The 22,521-nt window shown below is 32.1% G+C and overlaps 1 protein-coding gene across 25 annotated transcripts in view; it reads left to right on the forward strand.

Annotated features, from left to right (window-relative positions):
• The window catches only part of Glut1 (Glucose transporter 1), a 75,054-nt gene that overhangs the window by 34,918 nt on the left and 17,615 nt on the right, over window positions 1-22,521 (forward strand). For 6 of the 25 annotated variants that reach the window (XR_013006217.1, XM_076407653.1, XM_076407652.1 and 3 more), the window contains 8 exons: window positions 6,409-6,712; window positions 7,722-7,978; window positions 8,075-8,199; window positions 8,299-8,765; window positions 11,205-11,417; window positions 15,297-15,521; window positions 16,358-16,497; window positions 21,413-21,442. Coding sequence is in view for 24 of the 25 variants with exons in the window: in XM_076407653.1 (XP_076263768.1) it covers window positions 6,409-6,712; window positions 7,722-7,978; window positions 8,075-8,199; window positions 8,299-8,765; window positions 11,205-11,417; window positions 15,297-15,521; window positions 16,358-16,497; window positions 21,413-21,442 (1,761 nt within the window). In the remaining variant the exon portion in view is untranslated. Of the gene's footprint in view, window positions 1-3,392; window positions 3,537-6,408; window positions 6,713-7,721; window positions 7,979-8,074; window positions 8,200-8,298; window positions 8,766-11,204; window positions 11,418-15,296; window positions 15,522-16,357; window positions 16,498-17,060; window positions 17,116-21,412; window positions 21,443-22,398; window positions 22,520-22,521 lie in introns of those variants that run through there. The other 19 variants (XM_076407666.1, XM_076407668.1, XM_076407667.1 and 16 more) reach the window with 10 other exon arrangements.

Here is a 22,521-nt window from a genome sequence, read left to right on the forward strand (position 1 = left end):
TCGTTGGAAACTATTCCATGCTCTGCGAATCTATTTCTCGAAGAATTACAGCTGTTTTAAAAGTAAGTGGTGGCTTACTACCTTATTAATAAATAAACATTGTATCACATAGTATATGTCAGGTGCCCGTATTATTTTTTCAAACCGCTATATATAGGATAACATATATATATATATATATATATATATATATATATATATATATATATAATATATATAATATATAATATATATAATATAATAATATATAATATATATAATATATAATATATATAATATATATAATATATATATATTATTTCAGTTGATTTAACAGCTGATGATATACTGCATCTAGCTCATTAATAACAGATCATAGAATTTCAGCCGTGACAATCAATGGAATTACTGGCGAAATATGTTCTGGTTTGGTTGTGATTATTTTTAGGCTTGGTCATAATTCGATGGAGATTTCTGCCTCTTCATCCATCCCTATCTTTGAAGCACACAAACGTCGTTCAATATTCTTCGTTATCAGTTTATATAGCATACAATTCCGAAGCCTTTAAACATTACTCGTTGAGTTACATTTGGTGATTGAGCTAGGTTACGAATAAATGGGCTTTGACAATGAATTTACAATACGCTCATTCATTAACAGCATCTTTATCATAATAAGTACTTGATATCTTTCAAGAGATCCAGCTGTAGAGTTTTTTTATATTGTGGCTAAAATCTAAAACCTCCCACAAATATCGGAAAATTTACATTTTCAACCAAGAATAACTTTATTATGCAGACGAAGATGAGGTGAAGTAATATTAATAGATATTACCATTTCTTACTTACTTAACATAGGAAAGGGGTGATAGCAAAGTTGTACATCTACTCTATTCGTAAATATTGTTTTGTTAAATAAGGGTCTCAATCTTTGAAAATTCTTTCTATTTTGTACAATAATTTGAAGGAAAAAAACAAAGAGCCAAATATTAATTGTGAATAATTATAAACTCATTAAATTCCATATATCGAGTCTTTTTTTGCAGCGCTACTAAAGCACTACAGATGTTATAGCAGAGGAAGAGAACAAATGTTTGTCTGTGATGGAGAATCTGAAAGATATATACAATAAACGAAATCAGTTTTTTCGTCTTGTAATATTTTATTCTAAATTGATTTATCAATTTATGGAAAAAAATTATGAGATATATTATTTCTTCACAGTTTGCTTGTAAATGAAGTAAATTTTGAATACATACTAGAAGATAGTGTATCAGACCTAATTTATTTACTAACTGATTTTATTACAGTAAAAAATATTAGTTATTAAATATATATCTTTTTTCGTTGATAGGTGGACAAATTTTATACATATCTATCAGTATCACAAAATATCGACGTGCGCTTTATTTGAATTTACAAAAAAAGAAAGAAAGTACACTGTTAAACAAAGTTCCAATTTCTTCGGATATTCGATGACTGATTTAGTTTTCTTTTATGCGCGACAATACTAAATTTAGTGGAAAGTAATTACGATTTTGTTTTGTAAATACGTTATTTCCCAATTTGATATGCAATTTTTAATCTTGCAAATCATGTGGCGCCAGAATATATAAACATTACTATAGTCAAATCCTGGCTTTTTTTTTTTGGGCAACATCAACATCATATCTTGTTTGTAATTTGATGTTATCTGAGAATCACTTCATTTTTAGCGAACCCATGTGGGAATCGAAATGGGAGCTAAGTATGGTAGATAGGAAGTAATATTCGTTCTTTCATATAGGTATTGGTATATTTTACAACATTAACCGAGTTTCATATTTTATTGTATTTTTGTTATTGGATTCTCTTGGTGTTTTGAGTCAGTTTGAGCTTAAAATTTATCATATTTTAATTTGCTCTATTCATTATGACGTTTCTTGTTAACTGTGTCGCATAGATGTCAACTGCGGCTAAGAAATACTTTTTTTTAAATTCGCAATCCTTATATTATACCCTAGTACGTCTTCTACTTTAAAATACTTTTAGTAACCGAATTGTACAACGTTTTTCAGAATTGATTCACATAATTTGTTTGGATAAAATAAAAATTACTTTTCTGCCAGTCCAATCAGTTAATATATTTTACCACATACTATAAGTGATCATAATGACGAATCATCTCAGAGTTCTCTTAAGAAGAAACTGAACTAGAGAACAGGAAAGGCCAACGCGGAATGATTATATTCGATCGATAGAGGATTATTTTGGTGTTTTGCTTCAGTTTGAACTTAAAATTCGTCATATTTTAGTTTGAAGGCTTCACCAAGACCTTCTTTGTTAACTGTATCTCGTAACGGGCAACCACGACTAAGAAATACTTCATATTTAATTCACAATCTTTGTATTATTCGATCCATAGCGGATACTCTTGGTATTTTGATTCAATTTGAGCTTAAAAGTCGTCATATTTGTTTGCTCAATTTACCATGATGTTTCTTGCAACTCTATCTCTAGAGCCTAACCAAGACAAAGAAATACTTCACCTTTAATTCACAATCCTTGTATTATACGCTGTTCCGTCTTCTGGTTTAAAATACTTCGAGTAACTGTAATAATCACTTCATAATTTGTTTATACGGTTGATTTGGATAAAATCAAAATTACTTTCATGCTAGTTCAGTAAGTGGATATACTTTACCTATCTTTTATTTTTATAAAATAACTGATGTGCTATCACACCATGAGAAGTGATGATGATGACGGATCTTCTGCGGATTCTCTTAAGAAGAAGCTTAACTTAAGAACAGGAAACAGGCTAGCACTTTCTGATCATATTCGATCTCTTGGTGTTTTAACTCAATTTGAGCTTAAAATTGGCCATATTTCAATTTGCTCCATTCACCATGACGTTTCTTGTTAATTGTATCTCGTAGAGCCCAACCACGACTAAAAAATATTTCATGTTCAATTCACCGTTCTTATATTATACTCTGGTTCATCTTTTAGTTTAAAATATTTTGGATAACTGTAATAATCACATTCCTAATTTATAATTTCTTCATATAATTGGTTTGGATAATATTAAAATTACTTTCCTGCAGTCCAATATGTTTATTTGTTTTATCTAACTTTTTTTTGATAAAATAACTAAAGTTCTACCACACAACGATAAGTGCTCATAATAAAAGATCTTCTGTGGATTATCTTAAGGAGAAACTGAACTTAAGAACAGGAAAAGGCCAACGCGGTACGATCGGCGTCCGGGGCGGCTGACGATGGTCGTAGGAAGCGGCAAAATAGGCGCGATCGGCAACTGTTTAGTGGAATAGTTTTGACGGGCTGTGTTTCCAAACTATAGGTGGAAAGCTGTCAAACGGTGCACTCGAGACAACGACGATGACGGTATCCACCACGACCACGCGCTTAAATCACTAGACGAACGTCGAACGAAGAGATCGTACGATTAATTGGAACACGACTGTGCCGGGTTTTGGAGGATTTAAGGATACCACTGGATACAGGTGTCCACGATAGTTTTGGAACACAGCCATGGTATCCTTGCCGCCTCCCAGGTATACGCTTTTTGCTTATTTAGATATGGTGCCGAGTAGCCGATTCCTTTTTGTTCTATTTTGTTTTGCGTATGTGCATGCTCTGCTCTGAATGTGTCCAGAAGGCCGTCGTCACCAGCTCGTTTCTACTATTGCATGCGACGACGCCTGGAACTAAACGACCATTAAAAACGGTATTTGTTTCTTAAATTTTCATAAAATATCTTAATTGTCTGAAAATATTTATGGAAATATTTAGTTCAAAGGACATTTCAAACCCGTTTTTAGTTAAACTATTTTTAAAATCGCCGTTGTGTTTAATTATCTTTGAATGAGGTAAATCCGAAACTTATGGGGTATTCTATCTGTTCTTTACTAGATATTTGTTAATGTTTAAAAACGCACAGAAGAAAAAACGAAATAAAAAATGTAAAAATCAAAAAAGTTACAAACTGTTGATTTTCTGAGTCTCAAAAAATAGTGCGCTCAAAAAACAATAAAATAAAAAATTTAATTTTGTTATACTGTTACTTCGTACAATAGAATAACATATTGAGAGGGTTCGCAGCATATTTCAACTAAACCGGTTTAGTAGAACTAGAGAGATCATATCAACCATCTCAAAAAAGGAATTTCGAGAAAAATGCGTTTAAAGTTTTGTTTTGCCGTGTCATAGAACAGCTACATCTTCAAAAATAATTTAAATTTTGAAAAATTATTTTAAGGGTATATTTTCAAAAGATTCAGCTTTGAAAATATGGAAAAAAATAACAATAGTTTTCTTCAATTTTCTAGATTAGAATACCCCTTTAAATTATGTTTACTTAATAATTAATAATTACTTCGCAAATATATAAAGATTTATAAATACATAAAGAACAATAATTAAAATAGTATCTGTATTATCTTAAAGTATAAGGCGTTATTGATTTGAAAAAATATTTTAAAAGAAGAACAATTTTAAAAGATATTTTAAATATTTTGAGTTTCATGTAAAGTTCTGAAATCCCTAGAATGTTAATATCGTAAGAATGAATGGTTTTAAATGCCTTAAAATATTATGAGGCGTTATTTATTTCAAAAAGTTTTCGGATATTTAAAAAAATAAGTCCTTTTGAGTTATAAATTTTAAAACATGGCTCCATTATTTAATTATCTTAAAATGTTCGTAATATGAGTGCAGCTTTTGTAACTTAAAGAACAAAGTGAAGCAAGTCGTAAGTTCGTAAAGAATCACTGTCTTGTTTAACTGTCTTAAATGTATTTATGCTACAAATTGATATCGTCTTTATAGAGGTAGGTCTTTTTAGTGTTATAGATGGTACAGTAGTTTAAGGAACTTTTAACAAAAGAACCAGTTTTAAATTAGAATATGTATTTTAAGAAATTTCTCTTTGGTATAATTAACTGGTTTATTCAAAGTATGGCCACAAAAGGGCTTTCAACGCTTCTTTTTTTTAACGTAAAATCATCGTGTCTTTGGGACCTTTCTGGACGTTTTTCGATCAATCTATGTTTCAAATTGATCATTTGTTGTCGGTTGCGATTACTATTAAATATTTCACCAGGTACAATAGTTCGTAATATACCATGCCATGACTTTCGATCATACCTTTGAAGAAGCATTTCATAGACGATTTTTCAATTTTCCACTTGCCTATCATTCAATTGATATAGCACCCATCTTTCCATCTTTTGGATTTTCCTCATTGCTCGTAATCCTCATGTAACTAATAGTTTCTTGGGCCACATTTAATGATTCTGCCGAGTGTTTTTGATTTTGGATTAGGCCTTCCAATAACTCTTGCAGTTTCGCATCTTCAAACTTTTCAGGTCCACTAAAACGTTCTTTGTCTTGCACATCGAAATCACCAGTTTTGAATTGTTGAAACCACCTCTTTTTAAGGTTAGGGCATGGTCTTCGTAAGTTTCTGTTTGCAAACAATGACTTTCAGTAGTGTTTTCGTACGATTAAATAAGAAGAGTAATGCGTGCCACAAATGCACAATTTTTGGCACGAAACTTGACATTCACAAAATATAATATGTATAGTCAGTAATAGTAATGACCTTCTGGTAAAACGGTTGTTAAATATAAGGGACAGTTTACACAATTACTTTTAAGTCATTATATTTAAAGAACTATAGATACACTCAATTATAAATTTATATCCTTTAATAGTAGTATGGAGTATGTATGTTTAATTGTCCTAAACACTTATACAATGAAAATACATAATAAAATCTTTATTTAAACGTACGTTTAACGTACATTAATTTCATCAAATCCAATTGAATTTACAATATCTTAATAATCATATATTTATATATTATGGATTAATTTATATTATTATCTTAGATATTTATATATGTTAAATCAATTCAAAAAATAATTTTCTATTTGTCAAGAATATCTATTTCGAAACACTCAAAACTGCGCTGTTTGTTTTTTTTTTCTCGCAGATTTTAGTGGGTTGAAATGTTTGAAATAATTATATAAAGTTATCAAAATACTTGCAAAAGTTTAAGATTCTATTTAAGTCACTTTATATTTTTTTAGAAAATTCCTTTAAGAACCCCAAATTTTCCTACCACAAATATATGCTGTGTATTATTCGTTTCACTCCTATATCTATCTGCATGAAGTTCCTCTTGAATTTGGTTTAATTACGATTTGTTGATTTAAATTTATTGTTTTTTCTGTCTTATATATTTTTTCTTATCGATGAAACTTTATCAATGGCAGGAGATATTATCCATTCTCTATTTTTGTTGACGAGCTTAATGATCGGTGCCAGAGCAGAATAACGTTGACGATGCATGGGACAATTATTGTTCTTGCACGACACGGATTAGGTATCGTGCGATCTTATTCACGTTGTTGGTGGTTGCAGTTTACAGAAGCAGGTAACCGTAATGAGCATGAACTTGAGCGCGAAACTGGATGAGCTGCAACGCGGCGACCGCCACCTGGAAACAACGGTGGCGCTATGCGAGATTCGCACCCAGCTCCAGGAGCTGACCAAGTCGGTCGAGTCGTGCCAGTCGGAGGTGTCCGAGGTGAAGAGGGACATGGTGGCGATCAAGCACGAACTCGACACGGTGCAGCAGGTGAAGGAGGAGATCGAGGAGCTACGCGAGTACGTGGACAGGCTCGAGGAGCACACCCACCGTCGAAAGTTGCGACTGCTTGAACAGGTGTGAAAGTGTGACAGCTTTACTAATATGTTTTTTTTTCGAGATCCCAACTGATTTTTTGTTTGTATATCTCAACTCCATTAGAATAGTACTTAGGTTATTTTTATATTTTTATTTTTTTCTTTATACAGGCAACTCAATATACACTTTATACCAATATACATGTATTATGAGTTGCAAGTATTCTACATGTAGGCAACCAATAATATATTTACATTGTCTACATAAAATTTCCTTACACAAAATTCTGTTATTATATATACAAACCTAAAAATATATATTATTGATCGCCCATTCAAGAATATAGACTGAAAATGTATAATCAATTATCAACGTTAATTCATTACAATTTATTTTAATATTGAAATATAGGCAACTCATAATATATGGCGTATGATATTAAGAAAGCATTCTGGTTTTTGATAAATTTGAAAACAGATTTATTGAAATATTGAAACTTAAAGAAAAAAATGAAAATTAAATAATTTTAAATATCAAACTTGATATATTATTGAAAGTGGCTTTAAAAATATTCGATTTTCTTCAATTTTATAAATCAGGATGTCTTCTTAAATTCTAATTTACATATGTATTAATTAGTCAATAACTCAAAATACACTTCTATCAGTATGTTACGATTGGGCTAGTTAGTCTGTATTATGCAATCCTAATATATAGAAAAAACTAATAACAAACTTAAATAGGCAATAAAGGCACCACGCAATACTCAATACTACAATAATTTATGATAGCTTTAGAATTCTAATCGTCATAACTTGAATAGTTGTTTTTGCTTTGACGTATAATGAGCTGCCTGTATAAAGGGCAGGGGCCTATATAAATAGCATATTTTAATTCCAAATAGAGGCAACTTATAATATGTTAGGTATGATTCATATTTTTAAATTTATATATATTACATCTAATATATATAATTGATTGTCTTCGTTTCAGGATTTTTCAAATTACGGTAATCATTAGTATGTAACTTATTTTATTTTCTTTACAGGGACTAACTGCTTTCTTATCATACGCGATATTTGCTGCGGTCTTGGGAATGTTACAGTTCGGATACAACACTGGCGTCATTAACGCCCCCCAGGGCAACATAGAATACTTCATGAAGGATGTTTATAAATCGCGGTACGGCCAAGATCTGCCCGACGACCTGGTGAAGACATTCTATTCGGTGGTGGTGTCAATCTTTGCGATTGGAGGAATGTTGGGCGGCTTCGGAGGTGGCATGGTGGCGAATAAATTCGGACGGTAAATATTATTTTTTATGTTAAGTAGGCAACTCAACATACGATACTTATGCCTGAGTATTGGGTTGCATAATTAATGTTCTTTTCTTGCGTTTAGGAAAGGAGGGTTACTTCTTAATAACATTTTGGGAATCACTGGAGGTTGCCTGATGTGGTGCACTAAATTAGCTAGTTCGTACGAAATGCTATTCTTTGGCAGGTTTATTATGGGGGTTAATTGCGGTAAGTCTTTAATGTTATTCGATTACTTCAACTTTGAATATCTGTGCTGTGATTATTTCGCTTTTCTCTAAATATTTATATAAAATGCTTCTCTTTCAGGATTAAACACATCCTTAGTACCTATGTATATATCTGAAATATCTCCTTTGAACCTACGCGGTGGCTTGGGTACGGTCAATCAGCTGGCCGTGACCGTGGGATTGTTGGTGTCGCAGGTGCTCGGCATCGAACAGATCCTCGGTACCAACGAGGGCTGGCCGCTGCTGCTCGGCCTGGCGGTGGTACCCGCGCTGTTGCAGCTACTGCTACTGCCCATCTGTCCCGAGAGTCCGCGCTATCTCCTTATCACGAAACAGTGGGAAGAGGAGGCCAGGAGAGCGCTGCGAAGACTGAGAGCCAGCAACCAAGTCGAGGAAGACATCGAAGAGATGCGAGCCGAAGAACGGGCTCAACAGTCGGAGTCGTCAATCAGCATGCTGGAACTGATCTGTTCGCCAACGCTTCGCACTCCCCTTATTATCGGTATTGTCATGCAACTGTCACAGCAGCTTTCAGGAATTAACGCGGTAAGTTGTCGTGAACCCCATATTTATTTTTTATTGCATACCATCAACGAATACCTGGAATTATTAATACGATGGCCAAAATTATATAAGACATCCATGGATCTTTATTAAATAGTGTTAGTAAATTTAGATGAATAGGGTCGAAAAGTAACTCATTTAATGTAAGTACGTGAATTTTTAAGTAAGAATTTGAATAAGTTTAAAATTTGACCCTATATGTAGGAAATGAGTTGCTTTTAACCCTAAGAAGATTTCTACACCGAGAAATACAGTGAAAGACAAGAAATTACCCATGCCTCAATGAGATCAATCACAGGTTCAGATTGAAGATTAGATATTTTCTTATAAGATCAATATTACAGGAATATATATATCGAAAAAAGAAACTAAATGGTCATCTTCATAAAGAAAATAAAATGTTGAGGAATTACATTTATTTTCCTCTACTCAATAACTGCGGCTTGATCTTTCTACTATTTTTATTATTTAAAAAAATACAAATTAGACTTATGGACGATAAAATAATATACTTTACAATTTTCCTAGACTTATCACAAATTTTCGACAAAGTTTGATACATATATTAAACACAATGCTTCCAAAGCAATATATAGAATATTAACATCCTATAAATTATTCACAATTAAACAAGAATTTACATATGAGTTAAAAGAAATTAAAAGAGTTAAAATGAACTAGACTGCCTCCAGGACTAAGAAAATTGCATCCATAAAGTAAATTTAAACAGCTAACGATAAGATATATCAAATAATGGAAAATAATGTGCGATGAGCACAAATCTGTTCCTGTCAGCTTTAACAGCAAAATAGGAAAAATCTCTCTGTCAAAACAAGGAATTACATAATGCAGTGGAATCTGTAGTGTCAAAGAAGAGTTGAAAATATTCACCAGAAAACACGAAGCCTGCACAGTCTATAGAGGCTCTTCATTGATCGCAGATTAAAGAGGACAAACTTCCAAAAACTTGTGTAATAGTGTGAGCACAGAGGACGTCTTTATAAAAGATAGGACCATAGCTCATGAACGATAGCAAAATTTAAAATTGTTACAAATCATAGTTTGTCTAATATATCAGTTTTAATAATATAGTCCGTTCAATAAAACAGCGAACTCACGTCATCTGCATTGATTTTTTTTTGTTTTATTTCATTTTGCCTTTAACATACAACAAAATTCTAATCTAAATAAAATAAATAAATAAAAATACTGTTATAAAATATAATTTATGTTAAATGTAATACCATATATTTATGTATATTCTGAACATAATCTGTATACAATAATCTACTTTACAATAAATTTTCTACGTCGTATTTTAATTATATACTCACCTTTGGTTGTTTCCACTCTCACCCTGTGTTGAATATTGTCAATATTGAATCCCATATATATATATATATATATATATATATATATATATATATATATATATATATATACCTTTTTCCATCAACTTTTGTTGTTTTAACATTATTTTTATTATTATCTTGCCATAACTGAAATATCCATGTCTCATCTAAATACACAAAGTGAAATAATAAGTCTTGCTTGATTTTATTATATGCCTTTAAAAATTCGATTGAATCTCTTTGTGGGTTATCTTCACATCATTTAAATCCTGTATTACCCAACAGTGTATGAAAGGATGTTCTACATCGCTCAAAGAGCTGCATACCTCTACGCTTTCTATGGATACTTTTCAGGCTAACAGTTTTCCCTGAACCCACTTCGTACGAGGACGGTCTCTTTTTGGTGAATACGAGATTATATTTTTTATTTTTTGAGATATTTCAGTACCCGTATCTATATTAATATTGAACACGCTAAAGAATATTTTCAATAAAAACTGCAGCAATTTAATATTTAACGATAAAATGCTTACTTCACTAACGAATTTTACTGGCAAGAAGGGACCTGCATTATCTCTTTTATGTTCGAAGTAACTGACTAGAGACACAACCTGTTCTTCCTGGCTTCAATATTTTCAATCTGAGTAATAATAAGCAGCGATTTAAAATTTATCAAAACAAGCAAAGCGTTAAGACAACGTTATAAACCAGTATAACCTCTAGTTATTATAATTAATATTTTGAAGAATTTTGCAGACGTTTGACAACCGGGAGACTTTTGCAGACTCGGTTACATGTTCGAACTTATCAGGTAGCATTGTGCTTGGTTTTAACTAGAATAAAATGAAAAGGAATATATTGTTTGACTCTAAAACGAATTTACAATTTATAGCACGCAATACATTAAATATATTGATGACGTGAGTTCACTGTTATTTTTAATAAACTATAGAATTAAGTAAAAAAAAAACAAATTAAACAAGTCTAGATTAAAATAATGAAATAACATTTGTATAATAAGCACATCTACAATAGTAATTTTAATTTTAAATAATATATTTTTTTCCAGGTATTCTACTATTCGACTGATTTGTTCGAAAGCTCCGGACTGACTCCAGAGAGTGCAAAATTCGCTACCATAGGCATCGGCTGTATCATGGTCATCATGACCCTTATATCTATTCCGCTGATGGACAGGATGGGAAGGAGGACCCTTCATCTCTACGGTCTAGGAGGAATGTTCATCTTTTCAATTTTCATAACCATCTCGTTCCTGATCAAGGTGTGTTCTTTAACTTATCAGGATATTTCATTAATGACTAACCCCCGTCTGAATTTATTGTATATTCGAATTAACACGATCTTTTAACTCTTAACAAAATTGTGGAGGAACTGTACTATATTTTCACGTTTTTATAGTTTATTTCAGTTTCGCTGGTATGTACTGCTTTTGAAACTTCAAATATTAGATGCAGGTCGATTGTATCAAAGCTTCGATATCACCACGATACCTAAAAACGCGGAAGAATCAAGTTAAAAGCAAATTTAGAATCACCACAGTATTTTTAGATTAGATTTGTTGAGTCAGTTGGAATAGACGCAACTAACATGAGGTTGCTTAAAAATTCGACTTTGCCTCGGATAAAATCAAACCTTCTCCATCTTCCATACGACTCAGCGTATTAGATTGTTTTGAAAATAATGTCGGTTTTTTAGCTTCATTAAAAGATGACGTGTGCCTCGAAAATTATATGGTGGGATCCAGCAAAGTATCCTTCATAGTGGTTACAGTTATTATTGTAGATAATGATTTTCTCCACATATCTGAATAGTTCTTACTTGTATATCATTCTCGACTTGTGACATAGACATCTGATCTACAGTTCAGGCCTGTCTCTAACCGAGTAACAATGTAAAATAGTTTACCCTTCAACATGATATCTTCAAAACTCAATTTATGTTCTGCATGCCATTCCTATTCATATAGTTATATGCCTTGTAGATCCACTTGTTGGGATCTTTCCCGTCAGTAGACTATGGAATGGTTTATGATGTCTTGCCTGAAGTTTATTTTTGTTTAATAAACCTCCATCTTTTATAATTTACTCTACTCCATTCTTTTACTGCTTTGGATCATTGTCCATAACAATAATTGATAGATGACTGATGTTATGGATCATTTCTCCATGGTAGTCGCCCTTGAACTCGCAGGAAAATACTAACCCTAGGCCAGGACTAAAACCATTCTATCTTGCCATAGGTGGTCCAATGTTCCATTTTGAAATATCCATATTTCATCTAAATACGCAAAATGAAATAAAAAATTATTTTTACTATTTACTTTTAAAAGAAATGTCTGGAAGTTTCATTAGACCTCTTCGTGGATTATCTTTAAACCTTTTAAAACTTATGTTATTTAACAGTGTATGAGAGGACGATCTACATTCTTCAAGTTCCTGATTATTTCTAAGTTTTCTAAGAATATTTCCTAGACTACACTCAAGTTTTTCAGATATTTCATTAATTTGATTCCTAATAGAGCTAAAATCAAGGTGATCTTGATTCGTTACGCGCTTCGTTTGCGGACACTTTCTCTTTGGTGAATCTAACATTACGTTGTTCTTCATTTTTGAGATATTTTATCCACAGTGTATATACTAATATTCAGTGTAACTGTAACACGCTAAAAAATAAGCCCAATAAAAACTCTAGCGATTTATTATTTAATAGTATCAATACTTACCTCTCTAACGCAATTCAATGAGAAGAAGGCCCCCTTTTATCTCCTTTCTGCTCGAAGTAACTGTGTAAAGACGCCTGTTTATAACCTCTAATTATTGTCAGTAATATTTTAGTTCTTTTATTATCACTAATTTTCTAAATTTTATTTGCTATTTAATTTATTTAAAATTTGACAACAGAATCGACCAGTACTAACATAAATCAAATTTTATATATTGATTCGGTTACCGCCTCATCATACAGTATTCTATCTCTTATTAACTAGGGTAAAATGACAAGGAATTAAGCAAATTCCTCTGATTAGGCAAATGCAGTATCTTCTCAAAACATTCAGAATTCAGATGATCAATTTTGAGCTCTGCCATCATCAGCATTTTTTGTACATATATTATCAATTTTATGTTAGAAACAATTATCATTAAATTAAACAAAAACCGACATTACATTCAGAACACTCACCAATTCGAACCGCTACTGAACTAGACAGTTTGGCTTGAAACTAACGCAACTCTAACATTAAATAGTTGCTCTAGTTTCAAACTAGAATTCGAGGTCGTTTCGTGGACACACCACGATAAAAATCATTTTATTTTTGGTTGCGAACAAAGCAAATTGCTTCATTTCCGATTTGTTTTCGTTGACTTTTTTTTCCTAGTGTGCCTGGTCAGTTTCAGTTTATAAAGAACGGCGTCTCGTGATCCTATGAATTATGATAAACGGGCGGATTATTTTAAAAAAACTGAAACTTACTACGAACATTTTTTTCTCGAACTATTATTTTCGACAGCTTTACGTTCGTGTGCTTTTTAGCTTCACCCTGTCTTTGTGCTTGACTTTCTTGACAAGGTGGAGGAGCGACGCTGTACATACCTGTAGCTAACACATTTATCACCGACAACAACGCACGCATTCAATTTAGGTCAGCTCTATGCTTCATACATGAACGAGTCTCAGCCCGAATACGTAATAGATCTTTATCAAGTGGACTATAATAAAAATTACTAAAACAAACGTTTTTTTGGTTAATTAAAATAACTGTAGTAATGGTATACCGTTGCGAGCCAGAATTATTCATAGAATATCATTTTGCTTAATTTACTCTTCAACATAAAAATGTAATGACATAACAATGTATTTAATAATTGTTGTACTTTAATAGTATTACATATACACCATACTTTCATGAAAATCAATTGGAAAAACATTTTAATTTTATTTGTTTAGTTAATTTCAAACTAAAATTCAGGGTTATGAAGTTTAATTGGAATAAAATCTAACTTTATTTGTTACAATTTAGCCTTATTTGTTATTTGATGAAATTAATCTTATTCAATCAAGGAAAACAAGGAGTTTATTGAATGAAATTTAACCTTATTTTCGTTTTACTTTTAATTTTGATATTAAATTTTGGTTCAGTCTTATTAAATGGAAATAAATGTTTTAATCTATTTTAACTAGTCTGGATCCAGTATGTTGTTTTAGTAAATACTGATAAGATAAGATTTCTAAAAGAAATTACTTTTAAAAAACATTTTAATTTTATTTAGTTAAGTTCAAATTAAAATTCACTTTTCTGAAGTTAAATTGGAATAAAATCTAATCTAATTGGTGATATTCATTTTGTTCTATGGAGTCAAGTATGATGAAAAAAATTAATTTACAATTTATTTCAACTTTAAAATTAAATTTTCGTCCAATCTTATTCAATTAAAATAAAAATTTTAACATTTATGAGTAACATTATAGGACTATGAGCATGGAAATTATGTTTTATTAAGCTCACTTGAGTTTGTTTGAGCTTTCGATATAATTAAAATATTTAACATAAATTCATTAGATCTGGATTATTTTAAATTTTGGCCTACTTTAGTAAAATTAAAAATGGTTTCAACGATTAAGTAGCTTTCATTTTATTATTAATTAGTCTATATCCAGTATGTTGCTCCAGGAAATACTGACAAGCTTAATTTTTTTCTTAGTTAAGTTAAAATTTAAACAAGGTTTAATAAGATTAAATGTATTTCTAGCCAAGTTATATTTTAAGATAATTAATAAATTATATTATTAATGAAATTTTGCTCTAAATTAAAACAAAACATAATGACCGAAATATTTTTGAATTAATTTAAACTTATTTATGTTAAAATTTTAATGAAATTTAATTTAACCTAATTATCTATTGACATACTTCATCAGTTTCTTGTATGAAGCAATAGACAAATATCACGAATCAACACATAATGCATGCCCATTAACATCGGCTAAAAAGAAATAGAATCCAACTTTCACTGAGACGCAATCAACAGTTGGATTCTGTTTCGATTTTGGCACTTTTCGCGCAGTGCCACTTATTCATGCGACACTACCTCCCGGTCTCTCCTCCCTCGTCGGGAAAGAACCGTATTCTACCCCCTGATAGGAGTTTTTTGGTTATGTACAGGAAATGATCGATTGGATGTCGTATTTGTCAGTGGTCTCGACCCTGTGCTTCGTCAAGTTCTTCGCCATGGGTCCCGGTTCGATACCTTGGATGATCACTGCCGAGTTGTTCTCGCAGGGGCCTCGTCCTGCCGCCATGTCCATCGCTGTACTGGTCAATTGGATCGCTAATTTCTTGGTTGGCATCGTTTTTCCAAGTATGAAGGTAGGTTTTACTATTAACATTTACATATACATTCATAAAGTAAATGTTTTTTTATTTATCGAATTTAATGTGTTTATGTTTTATCCGATTTCAGTGTAATGAAGTGTAATGTATAATATTTTACGTTAAAATGTGTTTGCAATAAAAACATTTTTATAAATTGACAATTTAATTTATTAAAATTCACTTCGTAAAAATAAGGGGTATTCTAGTCTAGAGGCGTACATTTTAGGTATTTTTTCAAGTTAAACAAAAATAGGCAATATTTCTCTTATCGATTTTTTTACTAGATGTTTATTCATATTTAAAGAATACATAAAGAAAAAAAGTTAAATAAATTAAAAAAGTTACAGGCTGATATTCATCATTTCAAAATAATGGCACGCCCTCGTTGACATGATTGTAACCTTCCTAACAATCTGAAACTATAGAAGTGACATTGATTTTGAATGAACAAACATCTTTCATTAAACTATAGATGTTTGAAAATACGATAATTTGTATTAACGTTAATTAAATTAACAAATATGTAGAGAAATTGAGATATGTCAAACTTTTTGAGAAAATAGTTTAGAAAAACGTATTTATAGTTTCGCTAGAATAGCTATATCTCTAAAAATAATCTAAATTTTGAGAAATCCTCTTCAGGGCATATTCTTAAGAAGTTTCTTAAGAAGAAAAAATCGATTTTTCTAAATTTCTAGACTAAAATTCAACCTTAATATAATTTAATGTTATTGGATTAAAGAAAATAAGATAATTAAATAAAAAAGCGGTAACAAAAAGAGAAACAGATAAAATAATTGGATTGTGTGATGATATTAATTAATTTTCAGAGTGCCCTTGAAAACTACACGTTCCTGCCATTTAGCGTGTTCTTAGCTTTATTTTGGATTTTTACGTATAAGAAAGTACCAGAAACGAAGAACAAGACTTTCGAGGAGATACTCGCTCTCTTCAGACACGGAAACGGAAGGTACGTCGCTTTATTATCATTATTACTAACCAGTCTGTGTGATTTGTGAAGAAAATATATCGAGTAAGAGTATTTATTTAACAATAACACTGCACAACGAAAATATTTTACAATGGAACGAATATATAAAAAATAGCTTCTGTTTTTTAGACAAAAATATTTATATAAAAATATAGAAAGTAATATTACACATTTCTGCCTGGTAGTCGCAGTGGTTAAGGCGGTAGGATGGTCTTCTTACTGTTGTGATAGTTGCGGGTTCGAATCCCTCAAGACACGGGTGTATTTTTTGTGATAGTCATTGGAAATGAAAGGTGGGGAAGACCGGATATCTTCTAGCATCACCTCTAAGTTGGTCACTAGTTAGTCGGTAGACTTAGTGACACCACGCTACGTAGTAGGCCCATCCCAGAAAAACGTGGTAGGTAAAAAAGAAACTTTAAAATGTTTATATACAAAAAGTTGGACAATATATTTTAAACATCCCCAATATACGAGAAAATGTCATCAAATTCTAAAGGATATTTCCTTTTAACTTTTGACTATTTTCATTGCTGCCACCTTGAATCCACAAATTTGCTAAAAACTAAAATCGTACGATAAGGAATGCTATGTTCTTATTCTTTCATATAGTTTTCATTATCTATTTAAAATTCATGGTTTTGGAATAGGGTAGAAATATAGTCAATAATGTTGTTCAATAATGAAGTCAACTCGGTTCCTGTAATAAGAGTCCACAAATAATTTAACTATATTAGTTCAAAAGATTTTTGTCTCTTCTACTTGGTGTTCGCATACGGAATTTCTTTAGAATCAATTATCACTGAAAGTTTTTTTGTAAGTGTTCAGATTTCACTTCACTAGACTATTCATAATACCAGTGAACTCATTTTTCTTCTCATTTTATCCTAATTAAAAACAGGTACAATGCTGTCTGATACGTTCGAACACGAAACTGAATCAGCGTACGAAATTCGTCTGGTTGTCAAACGTGTGTAAAATTCTTCACAATATTAGTAATAATAATTATAGATTATAAATCAATAAACGTTGTTTTGAAGCCTTGCTTGTTTTGAACCAGATAATTTATGCATTAGATGTACTATATTGTTAAAATTCATTATATTATAACATTTTTTTTCATTATATTATTATTTTATTTGGATTATAATTTTGTTATGAAGCCAAAATGAACTAAAACTCAAAGTTGATGCGACAACACTGTAACGTTTTGACGTCATAAATTTAGATGACGTGAATTCACTGTTTTATTGAGCGGGCTAATGTAGACTTTGTATCATTCAGTTTTATTTCATATTTTATTAGCTCAGTCAGTAATGTTATTGTTATCATTGTTAGCCTTGCAGATCTATGAATATCACAGGTGTCGAGTAAATACAATATTGGTCCAAGGACACTACCCTGTCCTACACTGGCATAAATTGGTTTAAAGTTTGGATATTCGTCACCGTATCATATTCTGAACTGACGATTAGAAAATGTAGCTCATATGGCTAGGTAATTTGTTTGTCAAGTGGTTTTTTGTTGTTTTGTTGTTGCTTTTTTAATTCTGGCCTAAAACCAGGCGGTGGAATGCATGACACATACCTGATCGCGGAGACTTGCCCTGGAGTGACAATTCGGACCGGGTACTGCCTCTGGACTTATCAATAAACTAAACCGAAACCGCCTCACAGTTAACCCCGGTGGGTCGCTACTGCTACTGCAATAAATTTGGGGATATTGCACCCCCTTACCGGGCAGCCGTTATTGGGCACGAGTCGTCGGGTCGAAAAAACAGATAGTCAAAGTAACTATAGATTCGCGAACGTGAGTTAACATACGACTGAATGCTGTCATATGGGGGCAAAAGTTATGACTGCAGCGACAGATGAGGTCGTTTCAGCCTGGAAAAGATCCCGAGCATGTCGACCAGCTCGCGAATAAGCGCGATTTCAGAAGCTTGATCTGGGTTGTTGTTTGTGGAAGGATTGAGATATGAAGTGCTTGATTTCTGGAGTATCAGTTTCTGTTTCTGTTGGAGTTGATTATTTCTTTGACAAACCGTGGAGCGTTTAAGATTCTCCTGATGAATATGATTGTCACTTAGAAAACTCGAGGCCGTTTCACCTGGTTGGATTTTCAACCGTTTCAATCTTGATGTAGCATTTAATGCTATCTGATAGCTGTTCGGGGATAGCTGATTTGCTATCCCCGAATCTTTCTGGATTTGAGAATATTAACAGAGCGATCGGTCGAAGTGGAGACCTAGGTACGTGACGTTATCCAGCCATGGAATTGTTGCGGCGTCGATCTTAAGTTGCGAGACGCGGAGTACGTAACGCTTCTTATGGAAAATGATGGCCTGGGTTTTTAGGGTGTTGATATGCAACCTCCAGAATTTAAACCACTTGACCGCATAATCTTCTTGAATGGTAACCTCGAGCCTGGAGGCCGTGAAGAAAGCAGTGTCATCAGCGTGAAACGGGACGTCAATGTGCTCTTCTCTCGGCAGATCAGAATTAAAGAGGTTAAATAAGGCTGGGGCCAGCGGGGGAAACCTTGAGGCATGCCAGCGTCGATTTGTTTTCGAGTGGAAAGTGTTTTCTTGATTAGTTTCTTGGTTAGGTCTTCTAGGAGGCCCCACCGCACGCATTTTGCGATCAAACCGTCATGCCAGACCTTATCGAAAGCTTTGGTTAGGCTGCTCCACGCTTTTTACGTTGGTCAAGAGTTTGATGGTTGTATGTTGTCAAGTTTAGAAAGAGACCAAGACTATGTTTAGAAATATAGCTTCCTTTCTTCAAAAGTTTTCTCAACTACATTCGTAATAGTTACATACCTGATCAATTGTTCAGTTTTTATTTCTAAATACAAAATCATGAGTTGCTTTTCTTGAATAATTGAAGCTTTAAGAAAATTTTTTCGAATAATTTAGATTTGATTGGTAGCATTCATATTGGTCTATACGATGTTTTATCGTTGGACGAATTATCTGGTTTAGGGATCATAATTTCCGAAATTTTCCACTGTGTAGGCTCATATTGCAATCGCGGTGTAGTGTTAAATAGAGGCAACTTTTTTTATTATGGCCTTTCTTGGTACCTTTTTTATTTTTATTTTTTCTGAATTTCGTTTGCGTTTTGCTTTGGTGTTGTTGAGTTGATAAAACTGTTTTCAATTCTATTAATATTTGCTAAGTACTCTGCAAATAATTTCGCCTTTTCCCTGACGTGTTAGCGTATTTTCCATTTTCTTTACGATTCGGTGAGTTTTGGTAATTAAGAATTAAGTCGACCAAAATTAATTCTTTAACCTCCGTCCAAAGAGAATATTTAGTCTCTCGATCGTCTGCTAAGCTCTTGAGAAATATTATCTATTGAAATAAGTATTTCATTTTTGCCAATACGAATTTTCTGTTTCTTCAGTTTCAATTGTTCATTTGTTTTTAGGGGAACATGTGGGTATATATTTTCTTCAGCATACATCCTAGATCCATAAGTCTATTTCATCTGTCTGTTATGGATTTTTAAAAATTAATTACATATAACATAGATATGCTTAGTATAATCTTAATTTACAAATTAATTTCTTACTATTGTTCTGTTATACTTGCATTAATACACCAGCAAGGCGAGAACGGGATTTATACATGAGTATGTATTACTCAAATTAAAAGAACGCTAAACTACTTAAGCTAAAATTAAGAATATATTTACACGAGTACATTAAAGTAGTTCGTGTAGTTTAATTCGCTTATATCTTCTGATTTCCTGCGTGTTATCCAGTAGCTTTATTGCTTCCACGTTGCTGTGAATTAGTAAGTTTATTTCATGTTTGAAAGCGAAATCTTGGATCACTTCGTATATACATTTGATTTCGAGGTCATCGTGCTGCTCTTTATTCGTTATGTAGCGATAATCGTTGGTGATCAGTCGTAGAACTTTATCCAATTTGGTATCTTTGGCTGCGTTAGATTACTAATTTAGGGCAAGTTGAGAGTATCTTCCGATTAACAGTCGTTTAACTTTGCGTCCAATCTGCTCTGCTTTTTTTTCTAACATAATGTTTCTGATTTAACGTACCAAAAGATGCCATGCTATGTCGAGGTATTAGCTTGATTCTGCTTGAGGAATGGGGCATTCGTCAAGAGGTATAATTATGTTTTTGTCATTTAGCTGCAACGTAAAATTGAGATTTGGAGCTATTAAGCTGTATTTTCCAGTCTTTAGACCAAATGCAGATCTTGTTGACTGCTACTTGTACTTTTTCTACAGCTTTAGACAGAGATGTATCTTTTGTTCCATGATAACTGTGTCGTCGGCAAATGTTCTAAGCGCTGTTTCTTTTGTTGTTGGGATATCAGTAGTATAGAGCAGATACAGGGGTGATCCTAGGACACTATCCTGTGGAATATATTTATTATTGTCCCGCTTATCGTCAAAGTAATAAGTGAATGATCTGAAAATAGATGATAATTGTATGCAATTGATTGATTTAATGCTACTATATATAAGTGTGATAAAAAACACTGAATATAATAACATATGTATATATAACAATACAATGTGGTTAATATAATATATGCATATTTATAATTATTATTATGCACTATTAAAAACATTTTCGTTCTACTTTTACAACCATGTATATATTACTTTTCAGAATGACCTCGTACAACAAATATATTTTTATCTCATTTCAATCAAAGCATTTTTATTATTGAACAGTGTAATCATTAAATATAAACTTGGGTTCCGTTCCCAATTAAATCATAATCTCATTATTTTATACACTGTTGATTTCTTCAAGATTCAAATGTTTCGTTTTCTTGTGTACTGTTAAATAAATACATTTTTTTATTTGATATTCATCAATGTTTTGCCATTTAAATAAAAGTTTTTATTGTGAATAGGGCTAGTTTTCGGGATAGTCGTCTATATGGGTGAGTTTTTCATCAGTAGACACGGTGCATGCCTCAAATTCAAGCGAAAATCATTTGATTCCACATATAAAGACGTTGTTTAACGTTAGTTGCACCTTTACTTCGGTAGATCACGTAGCATGTTTTAGTTTTTTCATTTGAATTGAAAATGTTAAACCACTGAATGCATTTCGTGCACTGTCATTGTCACTTGTTAGCTCATCGTTACTTTTTTAATCCACTCTATTGTCAATGGTTCTATGGGATCTAAGAAAAAGTATTGAGATTTTTAACCGTAAATTTAAATCTAATTTCACTAGGTTTTTGATAATGAATGAAACTGAAATCTATTTTGAAGAAGCTTGCTATTATGCTAGTTTTAGTTAACTTTAGTTTAAATATCCAATTTGGTATCTTATTTTGAAGCTATGCAAAATTATTTATCTACAATACTTCCAATAAATATCGTTCAGTAAATTTATAATCTATCCTTCTTCTGACCTCTTTATGATGTACTATTGAGGTACTATTGATGTGCTTTATGATGTATTTTTATTGGATGATACAATTACTATTACTCTCTTTCATGTATTCTGATTATTTTTTTACATTAAAAAATCGTTCATTCAGAGTGGAAATTAAACCGAAACATTTTTTCCTTCCCACTTCCCACACCAGACCACTGGTTAATTTGATCAAAGGACTAGAATAAGTGCTCTCTCAGCAAATTATTAAATTTGAAATACTGCAGAGATCAAAATAATGGTCAGTCTGACGGTACTAACTTTGGCTTATTTGATGGATACCTTAGTCAACATCTATCGGTATTTGATGTGCCCTCAAACAGGTAGTAGAAGATACATATGGGGCTCTAAAAAATAGCAATACTTTCTCTTAGATTATAACTTCCTCTATATTACTCCTTCTGATTTCCTTTTTATTTTAAACTTCATGACTTTTCGTCCTTTCACCGATAGTTCACCAAGCACGAGCATGCTGTTGTGGCTTACTGTTTGCATCCCAAATTGAAGTAAAAAAATACAGAAAGAAACGAAACGTAAAAACAAAGACATACGATTGCTGACCGTTGCTATGAGACA

Source organism: Rhynchophorus ferrugineus, unplaced genomic scaffold, assembly GCF_030347505.1.
Source record: "Rhynchophorus ferrugineus isolate W39M unplaced genomic scaffold, kcgeb_rfMv2 rfM6, whole genome shotgun sequence".
Lineage (NCBI taxonomy): Eukaryota > Metazoa > Arthropoda > Insecta > Coleoptera > Curculionidae > Rhynchophorus > Rhynchophorus ferrugineus.